General features: G+C 41.6%; 1 protein-coding gene across 3 annotated transcripts in view; it reads left to right on the top strand.

Moving 5' to 3' along the window:
- LOC137790595 (CD166 antigen homolog) overlaps positions 1-21,773 on the top strand; it is a 33,055-nt gene extending 11,282 nt beyond the window's left edge. Inside the window, exons 2-16 of one of the 3 annotated variants that reach the window (XM_068584980.1) lie at positions 11,026-11,132; positions 11,373-11,589; positions 11,735-11,799; positions 12,206-12,290; positions 12,504-12,677; positions 13,941-14,065; positions 14,183-14,315; positions 14,649-14,764; positions 14,860-14,986; positions 15,553-15,674; positions 17,685-17,817; positions 18,563-18,592; positions 19,018-19,129; positions 19,972-20,107; positions 20,202-21,773. In XM_068584980.1, the coding sequence (XP_068441081.1) occupies positions 11,026-11,132; positions 11,373-11,589; positions 11,735-11,799; positions 12,206-12,290; positions 12,504-12,677; positions 13,941-14,065; positions 14,183-14,315; positions 14,649-14,764; positions 14,860-14,986; positions 15,553-15,674; positions 17,685-17,817; positions 18,563-18,592; positions 19,018-19,129; positions 19,972-20,074 (1,649 nt within the window). In that variant the 3' untranslated portion in view covers positions 20,075-20,107; positions 20,202-21,773. Of the gene's footprint in view, positions 1-11,025; positions 11,133-11,372; positions 11,590-11,734; positions 11,800-12,205; positions 12,291-12,503; positions 12,678-13,940; positions 14,066-14,182; positions 14,316-14,648; positions 14,765-14,859; positions 14,987-15,552; positions 15,675-17,684; positions 17,818-18,562; positions 18,593-19,017; positions 19,130-19,971; positions 20,108-20,201 lie in introns of those variants that run through there. The other 2 variants (XM_068584981.1, XM_068584982.1) reach the window with 2 other exon arrangements.
- The last annotated feature ends 2,590 nt before the right edge of the window (positions 21,774-24,363 follow it).

Below are 24,363 nucleotides of genomic sequence, written 5' to 3'. Positions count from 1 at the left end.
AAGAGGGATCATTTTAACACAAAGCGAGCTGTTTATGATCATTATTCTCATCACTAATTAATTTTTAGGTGAAATAAAATGCAATTCTTTAAATTGCTAGGTTTGTCTGACAAAGAGCAAGAAGATATCTATGTACAGATCTACAAAAGAGAGAAATCCTTACACTTCAAAAGTTGGAATCAGCATTATGTTTGACATTTTTTAGCTTGATAAATGACATTTTCAGTGGATGGATTCACTTTGTCATTGATTAATCGTTCCATTATTAGTCTGCCTCTCTTTCTCTCATTTTTGCTGGATGACATCAGTGGGCTATAAATAAAACTGATTACAAACGATGTCCAATCTATAATCGGACATCCTGGAAGTCGGTCCTGCTCCAGTAGCCTTCGTAGCTTCAGGCGGGCGAGGCTCGCGGGTTCATGGAGTGTTTGCATAAAACTGAAACCACCCGTCTGATGTGATACCTCTTGAAGAGACCTGCCGAAAACGACGAGCACTTTGATGTCAAGAAGGTTGTTTTGAATGTGTCAGGAATATTTTAAAACTGCCTATTAACACATGTAACCGCACAGGCCGGAGAAGAAAAAAATAAAAAGCTTATACCAACTTGAAGATTCACTTCATGGACTTGGATTCATGAGTATCAGTTCAAACTCGACAGTAATTCAAAGGGCACTATATTCATTAGTGAGAAGCATTACTCACTTTTAGGGGCTCCATCTGGTGCGTCACACCATCTGCTGCATCGCTTTAACCCCGACGTTTATTTTATTAGGCAGTAAATATTTATTTAATTATCAGTGTGACTGCATTTTTAAGCCTTAATTGGGTTGATTATACATCGCAGTGATTGCTGGAGGAAAAGGGTGATTGTAATTACATAGGCTGAAAATAGATGCGTCAAACAGCAAGTTGGACCCTTTCTGTGCATTGATCGGCGCCTCATAATGTCAAACCCTCACAAACATTTGGCATCCATTGAACCATGAGATCAACTCAGATGCAACTAAAGTGTTGAACACACTCAGATCAATCCGAGCTGATGGAATATGTTATTTTATTGTAAAAGCTGTGTCAATGCTGCTGAAAACATTGTTGAAGACTCACCAAGACTGTGCACATATTTAAGAGCTCAACTTATTTTTTTTTCAAGAAAGTCTTAGAAGTGTTTAAGTAACCGTGAGATAAATTTTGATTCAAAGCCTCGGTGATTACGGGCAGAGGTGTTGCGTGTGGATGCAAGCTCGTCATTAGGCTCGGGCGAGCGGGACAAATTCAATAACACTCCTCCAGCGTCGTGAAGTTTGAAGCCTCTTTGGCATCCGAGAAAGTTCTCCCATGGTCATGATTCAGCTGTAAGAATGAATGAGTGCTTTCTAATCACACGTCTAATTTGACTGGCTTGGAAGTTATTATGCTCCAGCTTTGAAATCCTGTACACAATAACAGCATTTGATTTAAATTCATCAGCAAATTTGAGACACGTCCTTCCCTTTGATGCTTTCAGGTATTGAAGTGAAGAGCATTGAATGTCAGTTGAACTGAGGTTCCTTTACGTCGAAGAAAGGCAGGGAATGAAATGAATTTGTTTATATATGAAAACAAAGACACAGTATCCATTTGAGTTCGCATTCCACTTGTGGAGGAAGAGCTTTTTCAAGTTCCTGCCTGAGAAACAGAGTCTTTATAGCACAGACTCAGGAACCCATTAGCTTCCCCTATAGTCTTGGGTGCTGTCGGGGAATCTGAAACTCCATCTTATTTGTCCACAGCCCAGAGCCGTTGGTGGCTCAATGTCCTCTCTTCTTGAAACAGGAAAATGAAGTAATGTTAGGCAATGCATTGCATTAGCAAAGGTTAATGGATAAGTAGTAAGCGTTGCGGTTGCGCTTTGTTAATGGCCTAATGTTGCCTTTAATGGCACTTCGTTAATGGGAGTTGTTGGCGGACGGTAAGAGTCGGGGCTGCGAGCGCTCCTGTGATCTGCCCCAGGTCTTCCCACAGGCACCTCACAAGCACTTCTCCCCCCGGTCCCTGGCCTACGCCCTTCAAATACATAATTCACGATATAATGGACGTGATTTCTGAGTGCACTTAGCACCCGATCACTCCGGCAGCTGGCTGCTGTCTTAAGAGCAGTCCCCGCACTTGTGCAGCTCATCTGCTTACGCAATTTATGACTTCTTTTTTTTTTAAAGAGGTTTTTTTTTTTTTTTTATACGAAGGCGTGTGTGGTCGAGTGTAAAGAGAACGTTTCAAAGACAAATGATCGTGCCCCAGGATCAATTTCTAGGAAACCTTATGGCGAGTCATTTAGAGTGATAATCACCCTTCTTGTAATGTACTTTTATCTTTCCCCATCTGTCTCGCTGGTCACAAAATGGCTCTGTGATGCGGCCAATGATGTGCAGAGGCATACACAACGCTTTGGCTCCTCTTCTTCAGACGCACTGTATAAAACTGTGTTGTCTCTCCTTATTGTACTGTATGTACATATGTTCTTAAGCCTTATAGTAACATTTATTTATGCTTCCAGCACCAACGGAAGCTTTTCCCCTAGACATTAGCTCTCTTTAGCGTTTTGCTGAAGTTTCGCAGAACACTTTAGGGCAAAATCAAAGCTGAATTGTCTGCTTTGATTGTGCCGTCTGCATCTTTATAGTAAGACCGTTATTATTCTTTAAAGGAACTTAAACATCATTTATTAAAAATCTCTTGACAAATGGTTCCCTTTTTAAAGTCTCATATTAAACTCACTTGCTAATCAAAGGGAAAAATGCAAAGGGTTATTAAATTATTTGCAGCGATGTCCGGGTATTCTGTAACTCTTTCTGTTGTCTCATGCAGCGTCAGGGCTTGAGTGACAGTGAATGTTGGTTAGAGTAAGTCCATTTATTGTGCGTGTTGTTGAAGGTACGAGAGCATAGCTCCAACGGAGAAGCTAATGGGACATGGTCTTGGCAATCTACCTGGCAGTCCGAGGTCTATTTGGGTTCTTGGCACTGCATTGTTTCTCATTACCTTGCATAACGAGTCAAACGCAGACAACGTGTGCCTGCGTTGAAATGTTTTTCCACCGAAGCCTCGATGAAATGGAAAACTCCACTTTCTAATAAATCAACAGGAAGCTCGTTTTTGATACAAGTCTTTTAGACTCAAATGTTTCTCCCATTACTTAAACCAATGCAATAAAGCAATACTAAATAAAGCAATTACTCGGACGGCGTCCTTAATGGACCAGAATGCAATTTGGTCGCAATACATCCTGTGTTTTGAGCGGCAGAGCAGGACTCGCTGCTTCCTTTGGGCTTATTGTTCCAGCGCTATTATTGTCTTCGCCTGCACACGGCTAACCCACAGCTGATACAAAGTGCTTCCACTGGTTGTCTGGGGATTGGCAGCAGGCATTCTGGGAATTATAGCAACCCACAGAGGTGAAAGCAAACAAGATATGATGTTCCGTGCACTCAAGTCGCTCTCTTGAATTAGCTCTTGTTATGCAAAAAAGAGAATATTAAACGGTCAACAACCCAGCTCACCCGCCTCTGTCGTCATATTTTGATTCAAATATCGCCGTGTAATATTGTGATTGGTGCTCATGGGGATGTGACGTCCCATTTTCCATCTAAGCCTCACCCACTTCACACCTGCGATCAAATCCTAAAGATGAAATGAGCAAAAATGGATTACCTTTGGCAGAACATATTGTTTTCATGTAAGACCCCATCAGTCGCAGAAAGAAGCCGATTACAAAACATGTTTTGAGCCTCTTTCAAACCGGCATTGAACATCAAGAATTTTTGATGTGAAAGATAACAACATGGTATTTCTTCAGGGAGGCAGCCATCAATTACACAAGTGGCTTGAAACACCTGAGGGAAAAACACATCTGTTCCTCCTCCTTGAGCCCTTCCCTCCTTTTTTCCTCTAAATACCCCGAACGAAAGGCGGAAGCAGCAACCTGATCCCTCAGCGGCAGGTCTGCACAGGTCCTGGAGGCTCTCCTCGAGACCAGTCTCAAACCAGAGCAAATGAAGCCAGAGTTTCTTTTGTTACGAGGCAACAACGGGGACCCGGCAGGTGGGACCGCAGGCAACGGGCTAGCTGCGTTAGCGCCCGCTGTGTAGGTGTCCGTTGACCACACGCGACGCAGCAAATGAACATTGGTGTTTTTGCTTCGGGGGCAGAGAGCGAGCGATGCGTCTCTCTCTGGAAACCACATTGTACATCTCAGGAAGGGAGAAGAGTTTAATGCAGGTTTGGCTATTCATTGCTCAGGTATATTGAAGTAAAAAACAAAGAGAGAGCACTGAAGGGGACTATTTCGGTGAGCTTTGCTCCTCTGCGCTTTTGCATTCTTATATTTTGTATAAAAAAACTCCTACATGCACATTAGATTTTTTTGTCTTATTTTCCTGAATAGCACGCAGTATTAGCACAAGTCCTGTGACCGCGCGTTTGCAAAGTATTAACCCTATTGTTGGTTTGGTTGCACAGTGTTCTAAAGATGTGCCCATCCTGCCGGGGTGAAGGACGGCAGCCATTCTGCTTATTATACTCAGAACATTAATATTGTGTGTTGTACATAATCCTCCATTTGCTGTCCATTCTCCTCAGCAGCGCTTTGCCCCAAGGTGACAAACAAGGCTGTGCTCAAATGTAAGAGGTTTTTATTTGTTTTATTCTCCTCTGGTTGGCCTGTTTTTTGACAACGACAAAAACATCAATCATAGAGCTGAACTGATAAGTAGATTTATCCATTAATGATAACTATTTTTCAAGCAAACACTTCAAACATAAACATATGTCATGCTGATCAACTCAATATATTTGGTCTTGGACTACTGATTAGACAAAGAAACCTTGGTTTCATTCTGATGGTCATTATCGAGAATCATTTCCCATTTCAATATGTTTCATCGCCTGGCTGTGCATGTCAGAAACTATCTCTCTCTGGTGTTTGCCATAAAACTAATAAATATGTTACACTCATGGCAACGTTTCTTTGGGAACTTGCCGATGAGAATCTGCAGGAACTTGATCACTTGAACACCCAAAAGAAGAAGAATTCAGCTGGACTTGCAGATGGAGCCGACGGGGGAACATTGCAGAAAAGGAAACCTTTGTTCTTTGTGTTTCTGTCCATAAAGGGGCTCTCTTTTCAGATTGAACGACCTTCACACCCTACTGAAGGTCAAAGAGGTGCAGGGAGACATCTTTAGGGTGTTTCTGTGCCCTGAAACAGATGGCGTAGCAAAACATGAGGCTTGAGAAATGGTCTAGAAAATTGCCACGTCACAGACTCATTTCACACAATGCGGCCTTTTGTCAACCGCAAGGAGCTTCCACAAACTCATGCCTGCTGCATGAAGTCAACAACGTCACCACAGGAGCTGAAACAATGTTCAACAATGATTCAGCAACTATTGAAGTAAACACTGAAAACCAGGAGAGTAAAGACGTTTTGGCTCTGTGGATTTGTGCGATTTTGAGGGAATTCAAAACGATTCATTAAAAAAACAAACGGCAGATTTATGAAATAGAGTGGTTTTTTTCAGCTCAAATCAGCAGCAATTTGAAGGACGACTGACAAAATTTTGTGTTTGTGGTATTGTAAGACAAGACTAGTTACCAGGGTGTGGAAAGAGAGCTGTCGTTGCAGCTCCTCCAGCTCGTACTTTTGCTCTGTTTTGCTTTGAGCTTAACGCTATTATGAGATGAAAAGTTAAGGGATCATCAAAGCCTTTGGGCTTCATTGTGTTGGAACTGCGACTGTGTTTTGTGTTTTGTGCCAATACTTCTAACGGCTGTCGAAATTGACTCAAAACACCAAATTTTAAGGCATCAGCCGACCAATTTCCTGACAGAGCACCTTTGTCGTCCAAGGAAGCCGTGCTGCTAGCATGTCTAAAAAAAAGTTTGCAGCCTACCCATAAAAGTGAGAGAGGCCTAATCTCTCTCACTGCAACATACACAGCAGGACAATTTTGTTGTGCATGAGTCCTTATTACATGCTTCAGCAGCAGATCCACCCAGCTATGGGCATTAGTGTTTTTTTTTTGCCGAACAGCTCTCGACAGCCGGGTAAAAAAAAATACAAGCTGATGCCCTTAGTTTTACAGAATAAAAACCTGACAAGGCAATTACAGTTGTCTAAATTATAGAGCACACAATGTTGACGCTTGGAATGGTGCCTCCATGGTTCAGCTCTCAACGTAAAGGGAAACGGTGTGAAAGGACTGTTGTGCAAGGTGCTGTCAGTCACCCATCAGTCACATGATAACGCCCCTTCCCCCGAGACACACGGACGGAGATAGTGAGGATGTAGCTCCGTGTTTTTCCAGGTAAAAAAAAAACTCTTCAGCAAGTTTTTCATAGTAGAATATGAACTAAAGCCTGTCGAGCTCGTGGCTACAAGGATGCTTTGGGGAACCTGCTGGGAGACGGCGCCAAGACTTTCTCACCTTTCCAATACGACAGCACTCTTATTTTTCTTGACAGCAAATAATGAGACATTTGGGCTTATTAAATCTCTGATCTCCCCTCATCTCAACGCTTGTTAAATTATTCAAGAAAAGATGAGGACGAGAAGAAGAATGTCACGGAGGGTTAGCTTTACCTTGATTCCTCGCTCCTTAGGCAAGTGTCGTTCACTATAAGAATCTTGCCTTTCCTTTAGTATTATTGATCTAGCTGAAGTGGTTCTGTCTGCTCCCTCGCCGCTGAAGCGAGGCTATTTGCCATCAAGTCTTTGTGGACATGCGCCATGGGATCTCCATTCACTGCACAATCCTCATTTTCAGCCCTTAATGCGTTTGGGCCTCCGTTTTCTTTTGGATGTTGCAGCTGAAGGACGTGCGCACACACTCAAACACACACACACACACACACACACACACACAAAAGGGAGGGTGTAAGGTAGCAAAACAGGGATACAGAGACTAGTGTTGGGTGGTAGCTGATTTCCCTGGCGAGCTTATATCTGAGCTGTCGTCACCTGTCTTTTCCCAGCGATAGAGGCGCCTTAATCAGGGACATGAAAGTGTCTCCTGTCGCGCTGCCTCCTGTCCCTGTCCCTTGCCTCTTACTTGATTTACCCGCACCAACATATTAGCTATTATTTCTGTCCAGTATGCGAACTCTTCTTTATAAAGTAGAGACAATTACATCAAACCCAGCTATTTTGGGTTCAGGGGATTTCAAGTGCCAATAAACGATTTGAAAAAACACGGATGTAGTGCACTGGAGACCCAGAGCCTTCTTCATCTTAACGTCCTCAACATTGTTCATCTTTACTTCAGTTTTTCTGTCATTGGAGTTCTCTAACAGTATGTTTATTGTCTTTTTTTAATATCAGAATGAATGACGATATACTGTTATGGTTCTTGTCTGTGAATGAATCTGAAAGTTGAAGGTAAAATGTGGTGTATTACAAAGCATAACAATGCTTTGCATCCTCAAATATGCCATTGCCAGTTTTGGGTAAAGATATAAAATTAGCACCATTTCAATGCTATTCTACAAATCAGGCTTTAGATCTGAGGAAAAGAAATTGTAATTCTGATTACTATTTTGCAGAGGATCTGGAAGTAAAGCCAGACACAACAGAACGCTCTGTTTCCATTGCTCCCTCGTCATATAGACAACTTTTAGAAGTGATGTTATTTTGTATGCATAGTGTTTGTCAATGTAAAGTCTCGCTGTTCACCTACTTATGTGGCAACGGATTAGCTTATCTCAGAAAGCAGCAGGAGCTTTGTCTTCTGTTACTCTACATGTGTGATTTATACTCATTGTGCAGCAGTGTAATCTGCCCAGATGAAGCCTCTTCCTCCATACAGATGCTCGTGAAGTTCTCAGAGAGGCTGAACACGGCTTTATTTGAATATTCAAAACTACCTATTTGAATTTGAAATGTAAGGAGTGTATTATCCAGGAAGTGCGATAACCTTTCCAACCCTTCAGGGCTTTGCATTGTAACCTGGATATAACTCACCCTCGTTGCTTAACAACTGGAAGAGCCAGCAGAGCAGGTTGAAGATAGAGGCTCAACACGTGGCCCCGGCCACCAGCTACTGTCTCCAAGTTTGCACGGGTCCTCGACCATTAGAGCATCCTGGCGCTGACACGGCCAGGTGTAAACGCATGATCTATTCTGATAGGTTATTTTTGGCACTGTAAATTAAAGTCCAAATATGAAATGTAGCGGGCTATCATTGGATCTGACACATATGCAAAACATGTGTCCACGTCCTTCACTGAGAGCTCATTAACTCGGCCTCCTAATAGATTCACAACGTCTCCATTTTCCGCCCCAGCGTGTGCAATCTTTTCTGCCTCGACCAGAAACCTGCAACGTGTAGCCGAAGCACATTGGAGCATGACAGTCAGTTTCATTAGATATACATTAGAAAGACGAAACAAGGCAGTGTTGGACAGCCGCATTAGCATACTGCGTTTGAACCAGTCCTCTGCAGCACCATTTCAAGTGGATGAGACGCCCAGTTGCCGATATCTTGATGTCCGCCAGACTCTGTGAAATACAGACCCACGTAGTGCTATTATTCTGGCATACTCATGCATATGGAAATGCAGAAAATGTGCTTATGGTTTGGTAATATAAGCAAAATCACTTATTGAATCAATGAATGCTTGATTGTTAAGGAAGCTTGTGGTCCTTGCAACCGGTTGGAGGTGTGGAAAATCACACATAATGAGAGGAATCAATGCAGCAGAGGGTTTTAATTGTAATGCAGGTGACAAATGACGGAGCGTCTCCCCGTGTCTGCTGAAGGATTCCTGGTCAAACTGTCAGCAGTTGAAATGTGGCGAGGTTTGTTTTCATCCCTCGCTGTCACTATTAAATGTCGCTGAGTCTTATTTAAATGCAGGAATTGTTTCTATGTGGGGGACGTGCAGCAGTACCAGTGTTTAATAGATGTTTTATTGTGTGACATTGCTTCGATGCTCACAGATAGAGCCCCCCCAAAAAAACTGATGATAGTCATCACCACAGCAAACATCCAATGCTTTTTTAAGGCCTTGTCGTTCTCTTCTGTGTATATTTGTGTTTCTATTGGTCATTTCTGATGTTGTTGCGGCCATCAATCTAGCTCTAAATGGATGTCATAAGATAATTAGAAAACACTGAAAATTGTTATTTTGTTTAGTCTTTTTTGTTTGATTATATCCATGTTTCTTGTTTTTTTTTTTTTTTTTTTACAAAATATAGAACAATTTTAAAATGCGGCGTTACACTCGTGAATGTGCACAAAGAAGCCGGCGACGGATTGAGGCTATTGAAGGGGAAGACATTTACGCTTTTTCTGTTCATAAGCACTGTATGAGAAGATTGATACCCCCTTCATATGTTTACCATACTGTCAGGAGACCACCAGCGTAGCTTAGCTTAGCATAAACACTGGATACATTAAAACAACCAGCCTGCTTCTTTTTATGTTGTAGTACAAATTAATGACACAATTTGTGAGTGAGCGTTAGAGGTGCACGGAGCCAGTCTTTAAGCTAAGCTAAGCTAAGCTAACTGGCTGCTGGCTGTAGCTTCAGCTGTAACGGGCGGTATCAATCTGTTCATTTTACTCTCCTCGAGAGAAATATGCATATTTCCCAAATGTGGGACTATTCCTTTAAAGTGAGACAAGTGGCCAAAGGGCAGAGCAGTCAGGAAACAACTTATCAGGAAAATGCATCCGAGCCCAACCACGCCTGTAGAAATGACGTTATTAAATCGTCTGTTGTGTGTCGACTGCTTGCTGTGTTGGCTTCCCCTGACAGGCTTTACTGGCTCTGGTTAGTTCAGCGTCAGACTCGGTGTTGTTTCAGAGCTGACACCTCGTAAAGATGAGTGACGAGTGTCGAGAGTGGGAAGTTCGGTGTCAGGAGGGAGGGAGGGGATGGGAGGGGGGAGGGGGGCGGCTCGCCGTGTTCGGCTGAGGCTCACGGTTTGATGATCGTTGTGAGTTGTGACAACATTATAAGAGCAGCAGACACTTAGCAGCCCGTCTAATTGTCCCCGTGAAAATGACACTCGACGAGAGGAGTTGCACCGTGTGGGAAAGCAAACACACGGAGGAGGAAGCACACATTCGTGCTCATCCCTGACATCAGCAGCCACCGTGCCGTCCAAGTCCCAGTGGTTACTCCGTCCCGGTGTGGACAATGGTAACCATAGTAAAAGCATTTACACTCATTCAAAACGAGATTCAAATGAGTGTCACGCACACAGCAAATGAATTTACCGCGCCCTCGTCTTTGCACCAAACCGCTCAATGCCCGAGTCGAGCTCGGAGGGGGAAAAGTGAGACGGAAACTTTAGTTTGCCGCGGTTTTGTTGTGCGTGAATATAATCACACAATTTCAGGGTCGAACGCACACATTGTTTGGCGCTTATCCTGTAAAATTGACGAGCGTTGTTTGTCGCCGTTTCAACAGATGGAATGTGTTTTGGCCGCCGCTTTGCCTCTCTTACACGTTACTGAACAGCTGATGAGCTGTTTGGGGCTTTTCAGCTGTCAGATTTCTGTCTCGGCGCGCCCGCTCGTGCGTGGACTCGGCCTGAACCCGGAGAGGTCTGAAAAGTGAATCTGAATACCAAAAAAAACTGAGCAGCGACTCATTTCCAGTCGGGCCGTAGCAGCCCATTCTTCCCTGGAGTTCTCAGCCCGGTGAGACTCTTCTGCCGTCCTCCTCCTCCTCCTCCTCCTATCCACCCTCTCAAGCGCTCTGTCTCCATGGCATGTTTTTCAGGAAATTTATGGCAGGCAAGGTTTTTGTTTTTTTTACCAAGGGGGCTGCAACATTAGCAGAACTCCATGGAAACTGTTGTCAGTGTCTGGAGGCGAACACTAAGTGGTATTGATAAATCTCAGTCAAATAAGTACAGAAAGAGGGGACAACTTCAATTTCCATCGGAAGCAAATGCCACGCTGTGTTGAAGCTGACCACATCAGCCGCTCTGAAGAAGTAATTGAAATCTTTATTTTTTTTGTGTCTCTTCCACAGCCAACAGTCTGGAGACGGTCATCGGCCTGTACGGGGAAACGGTCGAGATCCCCTGCAACAATGCAGCCATAAACGCCGAAGACATCCTGATCACTAAATGGAAATACGTAAGTCACAGTGAAGGTCGATAGATTCAAAATGGCGATCTCCGTCTGACACCCGCTTATCACGTCTGAGCCACGCCCAGTCTGAGTGCCTGTGTGCATTAGGCCGCTCATCTGTCCCTGCATGTGACACGTAATGAACAGAAGGTTTGGAACAAAACGCCGTGGGGCTTTTTACTGGAACTGGAAGTCAACGCTGTAAGTGGCAGACGTGTTTTAAGTGCACTCTGCTCCGCTCTCTAGGACAAAGGAGAGGGACTTCCTGGAGACCTGCTGGTCAAGCAGAAAAACCAGAACGTTTCAATCAGTGCCACCGACGAATACAAGGGTCGCGTGAGCATGGCCGCAAACTCCAGCCTGCTGCTCTCTGCAGCCAAGCTGACCGACCAGCGCACCTTCACCTGCATGGTGGTGGCTGGTGCCGACATCTCAGAGTATCCCGTCAACGTGTTGATCTACAGTGAGTACGAGCTGGCGCGTGTCTGGACTAACTTTCCTTATTTGGATTACTTAAGTTAAAGTGCTGTAGTGACTGACGTGCAGCAGGCATATCCCCCGCACTAACACCCTGTTCATTAATTAAAACGTGTTTGAATGTATTGCAGAGACGGCGGCAGGCCTGGAGATTTCTGACAAAGCGGAGGACCTAGAGATTGGCAAACTTACTAAGGTGGGTTTTTAATGATAAACATTGCTTATACCTACATTATTTTACGCAGTAAAGCATCAAGGGAAATCCTTCACTAGAGCTAAGGTAACTTGAGGCGCAGCAGAGAGCATGTTACTACAGTAATGAGTTCTTTGAAGTGATTCTCATGAATTACTAAAGAGCAGAATCTCCTCTACTGCAATTAAAAAAAACCTAAAGGATCGGAGGGGCTTTAGAAATGCTTACGGCATTTCATGGTCGGAAAGGCTCCAAAAAAGCCAATTTGCGCAGATGTTTGGTCCTTTAAAAATATGCAGATTACATTTCTAAATTCATTAAATGTTTTTTTTTGCCAATGTTTTTGTTTCCAAGTGTAGTTTTTTGCTACTTTTCCTCAAGTTTTGTTCTTTTGTTTTTGGTTCCATAGCTTGGGAAATGTGTCGCAAAAGACTCCAATCCAGCTGCAAATATCACCTGGCGGAAGAACAACACACCTCTGGCTAACGGGAAAGGTGTGTTTTCTGTTTTCTGTTGGATGACAACGCAGCTCTCTGGAGCGCTGACATGTTCAAATGTTACTTAGATGTATTTATTCTCTCTGCCGGTGACCGTTAATCCTCCATCAGTGTTGAACTCGGTGGCTGTGTGTATCGAGTGTTTCTGTCACGACACTATATTTAACTTTTCTAGAGTTTTCGAACTGAGTTTGTTTGTTTTCTGTCTAGGGATTTCCATCCAAGCCTCGGTGCTGGTGGACCCTGTTACTGGCCTTTCTACCACTTCCTCCGTGTTGGAGTACTCGGCCGAGAAGGAAGACACGGACGCCGAGTTCTCCTGCAGCACTCGGCACGCTGTGGGCTCGGAGCTGGTGTCCTCTCCTGCGACCTTCACCATCACCTGTGAGCCCTCCGACCCCTTTAACAACCGCAGCGGCTCCTGTCTGCAGACAAGCTGTTGTCCGACTAACTTCTGCACAAAATGGATATTTCTCCCTGTTTGCCGTCTTCGCGCTAAACTAAACCGACGCTCTGCTGCTTCACATTAGCCAGAACTATAAGAGAGTGGTATTGATTCTCTCATCCATCTATCTGTAAGAAAGGGAATAAACATATGTTGTCTTATTTTACTCATTATGGCCATATAAATTATGAAAACAACAACAAAATGTATATTGGCTTGGGTATTTTGGTCGAGATTCTGATGCATTGTAGAATTTTATAAATATTTCTCTTTTTTTTTCAAAACAAAAACAAAAAGCAGAGCGTTGTGGAGACTTAAAGCCGTGGTTTCTGTCTGAATGCGTTGCAGTCTTGCTGTTAAAAGGATTGTTAGGAAAACAACACTGCAACTGGGAATTCTTCTTCACTTGTAGAAAATCACTCACAATCATTTTATACTCGGACGATCTGTTGACGAATGTTCTTGGTTGTAGCCAAGCTTTCCCTCTGTGAGCAGATATTCTTTCACATCTTAAAAACTTTATTTTTAAATATTGACAACGGAGAAATTGTTTTTCAGTTTAATTCTTCAATTATTTAAGCGGTGATGTTTTTACTTACAGCCATAGGATTTTTCTCTGATTTCGTGGAGTAAACTGCTTGTAAACTTAACTTAATATGACATAATGTGAATTTCCATCAGTAGCCTGATTTTATAAACCCCGTTTGTAGCCAGAAGAGAAAGACTGCATGTGTTATTTTCCAGATTATATTGTTTTATTTCATTTTTTAAATTCCAGCCAAGAAAGACAACAGTAACGACACTTTTTTTTAAAGCGGACAGTTTAAAAATGAGTTGTGGCTTCTGTAGCTCTGTGGTGGGATTTATACCAAATGTAGCATTAAATGGACGTTATCTGCTCAACCTGGCGTTCAAAGTCAAACTTATCTGTGCCAAAACACTCCAGTCCTATAAATGTAGAGAGTCTGTCTGAAATGGAGCAGAAACATCGGGCATTGAAAGCATTGTTTGGTCTTTTAGAATATGACCACAATTCAACCATCTCCTCGGCTGCATTTCTAAGTTCCTCATAACAAATGCAGCGAGTTTCTCTGCAGCGTGCTGACGCAGCCGATATCTGCAGTCACGCGCTTTACTCGATACGCGCTCCAGCCTCACACATACATCCCCGCTCTGATTCCCGCCTCCTGTTTTCTGCACAGACTCCACGGAGACCATCGTCCTTCAGGTGACCGCTCAGGACCCGCTTGTTGAAGGAGACAACGTGAGTCTGAAGTGCCTAGCAGACGGCAACCCAGCTCCCACCGCCTACAACTTCCACCTCAAGGTACGCACGCTCATCAATATCTCATCCAGACGTTTTCCACTCATCCATCACATGCATTGTCTTGTTTCTCTTCAATGAGTCAATGAAAACTAATTGTTTGATTGTATGTGCTTGAAGGGAGAGTTGGTGAAAGTGGAAAACACAGATACCTACACCATCACGAATGTGTCCCGCGACTCCACCGGTGAATACAAATGCTCTCTTGTTGACGACCCAACAATGGAAGCATCGAAGAACATCACAGTCAGCTGTAAGAGAAACCAGAAGTTACTCCAGTGTTTGCCTCACATCAGTGTACTCTTCAGTGTCATTTTCTCTACCTGTAATCTGTTTTTTTTTGTTACTATGAAAGCTAATTTGCTGTTTGCTAATGAAAAGAGCGTCCGGATGTCTCTCCGTGCCAGCCTTGCCTGTCTCACTGCGCTTCATAAAGAGACGTGTTGTGTCGACCGCTCCGCCTCTCATAAGCTGTGTCTGCAAGGCACTGAGCAAAGTGCAGGGCTGTGCGGTTAACAACAGCAATGTTTCCACCCTTGTCAGGCCTCTGAACAATCTCCTCACCATCCTCTCCTCTTCTTGTTAGACCTAGATATCAAATTAAGCCACTCTGGAACCGACGTCAAGAAAACGGCCGGTCAGGCCTTGAATCTAACTCTGCAGATTGACGCCTCTGCAGGCGTCAAGGTCTCCTGGACAAAGGTAAAAGCAATCTTTTATACAACAGTCTAAATCCGTGACGAAACATTTCTGGTTGTTATTGACCACGCTGGTATCCATTTTTTTTCTTCCTTCAGGACAATGTTAAACTGAACAAAGAGCCTACGTTCACCAAGCTGACTTACGCTGACTCTGGCCGCTATGAGTGCGAGGTGACGATGGGGCTGCTGAGCCAAAAAGATTTTTTCGAGCTGGCTGTCGAAGGTAAGAAGGGCTTGAAGGATAATCTGAGATTTTTTGGGAAATGTGATTATTTGCTCTGTTGGTAAGAGTTGGATGAGAAGCTTCTTACCACTCTCCTGCTTCTACAAGCTGCAGCCAGCCGCAGGTTAGATGTTTTTAGCTTAGATATATAGGAAACACGAGAGAACAAGGGAAAAGTTATATTGAAGAATATACAGAAGTGTAAAAACTTGTAAAATGTGTTGTTTTTGTACATCTCTAACAAGATACCACCTGTTATTTAGTGAGAAATAGAAGCGCTAGAGGCTCCTTTTGTTCCCTTTGGACAGAGCCATTCTAATTGTTTCAAGATTTCCTGTCTGTATGCTAAGCTAAGCTAACTTTTGCGACATTCTTTCCTTCCAGACATTTAGAATAGTTTCAATCTTTCAGCCAAAAAAAAAGCCGTTTTTTTTTTTCTTCTTTTTTTTTGAAAAGCATTCACTCCACACACACACACACACACACACACACACACACACACACACACACACACACACACACACACACACACACAAACGTATCTGAAGAGTCACGTCCCATTACAGGTGTTCCGGTTATCAGGCGGCTGTCAAAAAAGCGCGGAGCAGACCACGGACACAAAGTCCTGATCTGCGAGGTCGAAGGTTCTCCAAAGCCAGCCGTTTCCTGGAGCATCAACGGCACGTCGGTAAGCGCCATCGTGTTCTCGTGGTCCAAGGTATCGGACATCGGCCTCGCGGAGGCGGTCCAGATTAGATTTTTGGTACCGGGCCGAACGTGAACCGTCCTGTATGGTGTGGTTTATGATGTCCATGCCAGAGTTTTAGTGGCGGATACAACTCACAACATTTTTTAATATAGAAAATAAACTGATAACTTGCAGACAAAGAAACTCTCGGCATGTAGTTCTTTGGAACGTAATGGGGAGCTGTGGATAAATTAGCAATGTTTAAAATTATAATCCCTGAGATTCCAGTCCTGGTTATAACAGTAACAGTACATTTGGTTTTAACACTCATTTAGTGTATGTATGTACTGTATGTGTCTGTTTACAGTGCAGCTAAACAGACTCACAATGTTGTAATGCAGAGGCTGAGTCATTTAGCGTCATTTACAAGCAGTGAAGTTGAATCTCATTCTGCTGCATCGGTTCCTGTGAATCCTCTGTGAGTTTTAATCCAGCGTGGGAATGCTGGGTCCTGCCACTAACACGGAAAGCAGCTATATAGAAGTTACTAATGAATAGTTTTACATTAGAGAGATATTGCTGAAAAAACTGCTGACAATAAATAGCATCAAGAAAAGGGTTCGTCTTAATCAAACGCTCAAGGATTCTAACTTTTAAACTGTAATGAAATCTGTATTTCTTGATTTAAAGAAAATAGCAAAATAACCTAAATTGGCTCTTGCTTAACTCCAATAACTGAACCTCAGAAGTTACGCAACCCAATGAACCGTTAAAAAAAACAATTTCTCAATCCTAGATTACGGAGAAAGAGTTTCCCTCGTGTGCTTGTTAAGATGTGTGTTCTGCCACAGTCGGCTATAACAATTTATTGATTAGACGGCATGAAAACCAGCTTCAACAAGTAACCAACCGCACGACCCAGTTCCTCCTCAGGCCCTTCTGACTGCCGATAATCACAGTTGAAACAACGTTTGATATAAATCATATGAATGACGAAGCTGCAATCTTCAGGCAACATCATCTGAATGTTATAAAGTATCCCAGCCGTGATGTTTATTTGCAGCAGTGAGACACTTGTATGGCTGTGAAAGTATAATGTTGTTTTTCTCCCACAAAACAAACCCATGAACAACATCAGCAGAGGTTGTTGCAACTAAACAGAAGCAATCAGTTTAGGTATGCTTCCAATGTGAGGAAGCTAAAAAGCCCAAGGTCTGCCAGTGTCGTGCTTTTGCTACTGAATGAATGTTATGTGCATAGCAGTTTGCACTGTGCAGGTTTTCACCGACCACCACACTTATCTAGTCCAAACATTTCCAGGCGGTTGTGCTCAGTGTTTCGAAAGAGTACATTTCCTCATTTTCTCTGAGGCTCAAACACACTGTTTTGCACCAGACTGTCATAAAGACAATTTTCTTTTCTTAAAATGGACCTCTCTTTTTCCTCTTTTGTTTCCGTGGTGTACCTGTGTGAACACTGATAGCAGAGCCGCTCAATGAAGCAGTTTGAATTGTTAACCTGAGGGTGTGTGGGTTGGTTACTCTTCTTTTCACGCCGTTCAGTCCATTTTCTTTTTTTTTTTACCACAAAACGCAAACTTGTGCGTCTAATTAATCAACTCCAAAAGCACTCTTTCACTGAAGGATAATTCATTTTGGAGGGAACACACATGTCTACGTCTCAATTCACAGTTTATTTTTAATCCATCTTATTCACAGAGATTATAATGTTAGCCTTGAATACAGGCTCGGTTATGGGTAATTACCAAATCCTCTTGTCTATGTAGAGGACATAAAAAAGGGTGTTGGCACTTCGTCTTTGTGTCTGGGGTTTTCCTGTGGGACTCAAGTGTCTATATCCCAGAGGCACGTGCCGTGTCTTTGTCATGGAGAGGCTCATATCGATCCAATGCTGCCCCCTAGTGGTACAAAGCATGCACTCCTTGACATGTGCGGCAGGATTAGAAACCATGACGTTAACGTTTTTGCTTTTTTTTCTCCTATCGTTCAGCTTGATGAGACTCCATTCGTCAACGGAAAGATAACACACAAGATCACTGTTGTGCCTACTGCGAATCTGTCTGTCTCTTGTTCGGTGTCCAATGAGTTTGGCGCTGACAGTCGGACTATAAATGTGTCTTCCAGTAAGTACAGAGTGGCGGCGTGGTCCTCTCCTCTCCGCTCGGTGTTCTTCCTAAAGACTAACTCTGGACCTGTCTTTTTGTTTTGGTGTTTTCCTCTTCTGCTCACTAACTCTTCCCGTCTGCATGTTGACTTTACACCACGCTAACGTTTCTTGAGTAAAACTACTCTGTTGACTTAAGAGTCAACACACATAATCAAGGATTTTAAAAATCACAGAATTTAGCGCTGACGTGAACGCTACTTTTTATAATCAACCCAACCAGTGTATGTTAATCCATACTCGGGGAAGATAAGTGGATAAAACACATGCTGAATAAACACATGATGTATACATTATAAGCAGTTATTTTTTGCATCTTTTGAGGTGTTAACAGATTTCTGTTGTTCGCCTTTTGATGATTTGACTTGTAACGCATCAGCACTGCATGCTCTTCTCTTTGTAGACACTGATGAAGTGTTAACATCATGCTTTGCTCTCCCTTGCTTACTCATTCCTGCGTGGTTGAGACATGGTCATCTCTCTTACCCCCCCCTTCACAAAGCGGTGTGTGTGTGTGTGTGTGTGTGTGTGTGTGTGTGTGTGTGTGTGTGTGTGTGTTGGGATGCTGGATTTGATCTGTTCCCTCTGTTGAACTTCTCTGCATGCAACAGTAGAATAGAATTAGAGTGGTATTCTTTCTGGACATCACGCTTGTTATTTTTCTTTTTTGTTGGAAGTTAATTTTATTTTATATCTGATTTCAGTCAATGGGGAGGTGAGAATGGATAAACAAGGTAAGTTGTAGCGGTCTTCTTGCTTGTAAGAGTGGGTGGGAGGGGTATGGGGATCAAATGTTGCTCACTGGAAGAAGGCTCTTGATGTAATATTTACCTTTCACATCACCTTGGACTCTTGAACAGGAAAATCAATCTTTTGGCCAGTGTGTTGTCGTTAATAAAACACAGACATGAAGGACTGAGAGGAGAGGAGCTACCAGCATCCTAACTAAATGTCCACATTGTCCATAACCCCATTGGTTGATGGAGTGAATCACGTTTAATATCTGTCATTAACATTGAACTCAATGAGTCATAACCATGTACAGAGCGGATGTGACCATTCATCGGCGCATTTATTGCACATCGTGACTTGTTTGCTTGCCGCTGTCAGTCTGCAGTCTTTCGGCGCTGAAGCCTCAAGCGTCTGTTTTCTCTTCCAGGCCCATCGGACGACAACGACCAAACCAAGCTGGTGGTCGGCGTCGTGGTCGGTCTCCTCGTCGCCACGATAGTCATCGGCCTGGCATACTGGGTCTACATGAAGAAATCCAAGTAAGACGTGGACACTGAGCTTTCTACCAATCACGACACTGCTATACAGTTATGGTTCATTCATTATTGTGTCATTTAGGCATGAGGTTAAAATATTGTGTGACAGATTTTTTTTAAATATATTTTGGTATCTAATTGTACACGTACAAAATACTGTATTGAATATATATATATATATATATATATATATGCATATATATATACATTTTTGCATTTTCTTTACCATTACATTTTCTTAAAATGTATGTTTTGCTCTGCTAATTTATTGATTTATTGTATTGTATATATTGAGTATTTTCATACTTAATATTTTTATGTTTACTCTGTAACTTGCTTGCGGCTGCTAGAAGAAATATTTTCCCCTGGGGATGAATAAAGTATCTATCTATCTATATATATAGATATCTCTCTCTCTCTCTCTCTCTCTCTCTCTCTCTCTATATATATATATATATATATATATATATATATATATATATATATATATATATATATATATATACATAAGCGGAGTATTATGGCAGAAAACCAATCTAATGCTCTAACATACAGATAGTATATAGTAGTAGTATACCTACAGATATACATGCAGGTAGTATAGTAGTACTATACCTACAGATATACATGCAGGTAGTATAGTAGTAGTATACCTACAGATATACATACAGGTAGTATAGTAGTAGTATAACGACAGATGTACATACAGGTAGTATAGTAGTAGTATCCCTATTCACTACTAAGGTAAGATCAAATGCAGTATGTATAAGATATTACATCCAGCATCCGACCATATGGAGTTTATTTTTCATACATATTGGGTAACAATGTCTTCTTCTAAACAGGCAAGGCAGCTGGAAGACCGGAGAGAACGAGGACGGGTCCTCTGAGGAAGAGAAAAAGCTGGAGGAGAAAGTGGAGGAGAACAGCCAAAAAGCTGAGGTGTAAAGAAACGGCAACCATCCTTTGCAAGTGTGAAAGGTAGAAAACATTTTCATTGGTGTGCATCAGAAATAAAGATGAACCAAAGTCACGCTCTTTTTAAACAACATTGTTTTCATTCTCTTCTTTTCAGTGGGAACGTGGACCTTTTGCACATTTCTCTTCACCTTTGTCTTTGGGGGAAAAAAACAAGTGTACATTGGGATGAAGACGCTTTGGATTTGGTTTCAGGGAAAATTTGACTAAAAAGCATATCCAAACACCCCCCTCACCTTAAACCATCACCCCTCCATTCATTCCTGAACAAAAAACAAAAAAAAATAAAAAAAGAATGGATACTGTGTGTGATATACATAACTTGTCTGCACGACTGATACACGTGTAAACTCGTCTACTATTAGGACTCATGTTTGTTAGAATGGAATTTGGGAAACTTGAGAAAATGCTGATCTTTTTGGTTTTGTTAGTTGTTGCAAGTAGAATTACAACAGTTGCCTTTGCTGTCAGGATGTGTCGGCCTGCGCATACTGACTCTTTGGCCCTCGGAGCCGTGGAGGGAACCCGAAGGACATCGCCGCCATCGCTTCCTCACGCCATCACAGTCAAACAACCTCTGCCTTCAACGTCGGTGTACTAAATCTATTTATTGGCGCATTCGTCTCTGTTTGTTCGTTCAGGCGTGAAAACAATGTTGAATGAAATAGAGATGGGATTCCTGAAAGGGCTATGGGTGATGGGGGTAACACTCAGCATTAGTTATAGACGGTGATATGATTTACGTTGCAGGAAGTAGGCGGTGTGGCACGAGTTCTTCGGCATTACATGATTTTCTTTGTTTTGTTTGTTCCACAGATAACAACAGAAACACAGTTTCTTTTTCCATACGTACTGTGCATTGGACATAACCACTGTGTGACCCAGGCAGGTAGATTATTGAGAGAACGTTTAGGGTAACTCATATTACTGCCTTTCATTTGGCTGTACAGATTGTTTTACATTGTTTGTTTCCTTGCAAGAAGAACTCACTAAGCCCGTAGTAGTGAAAGAAAGTTCCAAGGCTGTAAATTACTTCAAAATGTGTTCTTCATCCGTGTTGAGGTATGATTGTTTATTGTGTAGCTATGGCATGATGTTGTGACGGAGCACACAGAGGGGACATGGTGTTTATCTCAAAGTCGCCGTCATGATACATTCACCTTCTTTGGAAAATCTACCTGTACTTGCTTCAGTTTGTGACGTGCACTAGGGTTCATGTTTTCATGTCAGATTTGTGTAGAGTACGATGGGATACGCGCAGCTGTACATGTCACACATTCGGTCCTTTTAGGAGCATTTCCTAATTTGGAAAATATACCAAGACCAGGATATAATTGTGAAGTATGTGAATTAATTTTCTTTTTTTTTCCTATTTATATTGTAAAAATATGTCCAGGTAGGCAAATTCAATAATGTCCATATAATTCATAACTTGGTAAATTGCTTGCAGACGTTACAACAGTGTAATTGAGTTGCGAGTCATCAGTAGGTTGCTCAGCATCTGGTGGAACAGATCAGCATGTGATCACCTCACACCCCCAGGCTGCTGATTGTAAAACCATCAAATTGGAAGACTGACCAAAGAAAGTGAACATTGCCATGCAAGTATTGTAAATACCTGATGTTTGTTTTTGTACTTTTGTTTAAAATAAAGTGTACATTTGGAAAAGTTATGTCCACTGAATGGTGATTATGTTGTTTGAGTTTTCCTTTTTTTAAACCAAAGAAACAACCGAAGTGTTTCTCACTCCTGGGAAGAAAAAAGCTGCTGGATGACCGTGAGATCATAGTTGTTGTTTACAGTAGTGTAACAAGACAATGAATATTGTAGAAAGATTTGATGCCAAATTAATTATGAAAATTATATGGGACTTTTTTTTCTGTCTACAATGTCAGGTTATAACTCGCCTCATCTCAAGGAGACGAGGTATCAGGAAATAGAAACACAAAGCCTTGAAGCTGCTGCCAGTGCAACCAAAACAACTGGGAAACAAATAGATGGACGGAAAGTTACTCATCAGATTCAAAAGCATTTCACCATGTTAGGAAAGTACATTTACTCAAGTATTGTGTTGAAGCACACTGTAGATAAACTTGTACTTCACTTTCCATTATTTTCCACTAAATCCCTCTATTCCACAGTTCTGAGGGAAATATTGTACTTCATATCATGCTTTTGAATGAATGCTTTTACTTAAATATATTGTGCTAATACTTTTACTGGAGTCAACATGTTGAATGCAGTGTTTTAACTATGATATTACTTCTTAAAACTGAAATAAAGAATCTGAATACTTCTTCCAGCACTACCATGCACTTGTATATAGCAAAGCAACAGTTTGCCTCTGCAGGGGCTTTAACATCATGTCTGGACGAGATCCGTGGAAAGCAAAGGAGGCTCATGAGGTCTCTTGAAGAGGAAAGATGTGAATGTTAAATCTGACTGGTTCCTGCAGGCCTGCACGCTGATTTGAACCAGTTTAAGTAAATGCTTTTTTTTCACTGTCTAAAAACACTTAATTTTTTTAATAATCACGTGAAATGCAAGATAATATACAGGTCAATGTTACCAGTTGGTTCAGTACCAACAGTACAACCTCCACATGAAGTGTATACTAAGAATTGTAAGCATGGACGTCGTAAATATTGTTATATTAAATACATAAAAACGACTTTATACATAAAGTATATCCTAAAGATGGTAAACTAGACGTCATAACTATCATGTTACACCATGACTGCATGTTACTAAACAAATGAGCTTATACTGCCATCCTGTGCTCAGAAAGAATACTGTAACAATCGGTGTTGGAGTCGAGGAAAACGTTTGTGTTTTTTTCTGGGAATAAACACCTTGTTCAGTTAAAGTCTGCAAGCGTGAGCTGAGATAAAATAGGACAGACAAGTCAACTAAAGTAGAAAAGTAAATTACAACAAAATGAGAAAAGAACAACAGTAAAAAAAGACAGACCAGGTTCTGTGCCTATATAATAAAAAAAAAATTATAAGAGAAAAGTTATTTTGCCTATGTTGTTGAAAAATAAATTAAAACTATGTTGCAGATTTTTACTAAAATTGGAAAAACATTATGTTATTAGAAAAATAGCTGCATTTGTGGTTTTTATTTTTCAATATTTTTCAGTGTCGCAAGAACATTTTTTATTCAAGATTTTAAACATTTTGTTGCTGAAAAAACGATGTCATAGTACAATCTCAAGCGTCATGTTCACCATGGGAAGTCTCTGGTGAAGATGAATGGGGAACATTGTACATGTATGACACACTCAGACATGTTGCGTCACGGATGAGAACCAAGTGGAACATGAACACATTTACAGAAACACGGAACATAAAGAAGATCCAATATATTCATTAGAATTATTAACTGATTAATTTCTGCCAGGGTATTTATACAAAAGGTTGAGTGGAGTCATGGTAACACTTTTCTCTAAAATCTCGTTCAGAATGGAAAGTTTAAACGATTTCACACTTTTAAAGCAGCTCTTAAGTAGCCAAGTAAATATTTCATAAAATCTACATATAATCTTTTGAAATCTGTCCATACCACTTTGAAAACTTACCTATCTTTAGGCCTCTGCTGGAAAATGTCCTGCCTAAACTAAAAGGGTGCATCTCTGCAACCACTAGGGCTGTTTGAATAATGTTGGTGTCATAATAAAAAGGTACACATAGTTCAGTTGTGAAAACATCAGTCTATATATACACTGGTTAAGAGTAAATGAAGATGAAACACAGCAAAAATGAAAAGGTTTTAGGTCCGTCTAGACAAAAAAACACTTTCAGGATGATTATTTATTTGAAAAGATGCAGATATGAGGTCCAACTCTAACCTAAACCATAGCACAACACGTGAACATTCAACACGTAAACATTCAACACGTGAACATTCAACATGTGAACATTCAACAAGTGAACATTCAACACATGAACATTCAACACATGAACATTCAACACGTGAACATTCAACACGTGAACATTCAAAATGTGAACATTCGACATGTGTGGGTTTTAATTAGATAAACAATGAATAGATCCGAGAAATTCCCTGTGATTTGGATTAGGATTAAAACAATATTCATGTGTAGAGTTACATATCTAGTATATACCTTTAGAGGCTCTAGATTGTGCAACCGGGTTGATGTCATCCACATATTTGTTGTGCTCTTCAGTGGGGACATAATGGACTGGACAGTCATTAGTCACAAAGAACAGTCGAATGTTTTTTGGGCCTGTCCTGT

Source organism: Clinocottus analis, unplaced genomic scaffold, assembly GCF_023055335.1.
Source record: "Clinocottus analis isolate CAN_PGR_092001 unplaced genomic scaffold, fCliAna1.0.p SCAF_2, whole genome shotgun sequence".
NCBI lineage: Eukaryota > Metazoa > Chordata > Actinopteri > Perciformes > Cottidae > Clinocottus > Clinocottus analis.
This window is presented reverse-complemented; position numbering and strand designations above follow the sequence as displayed.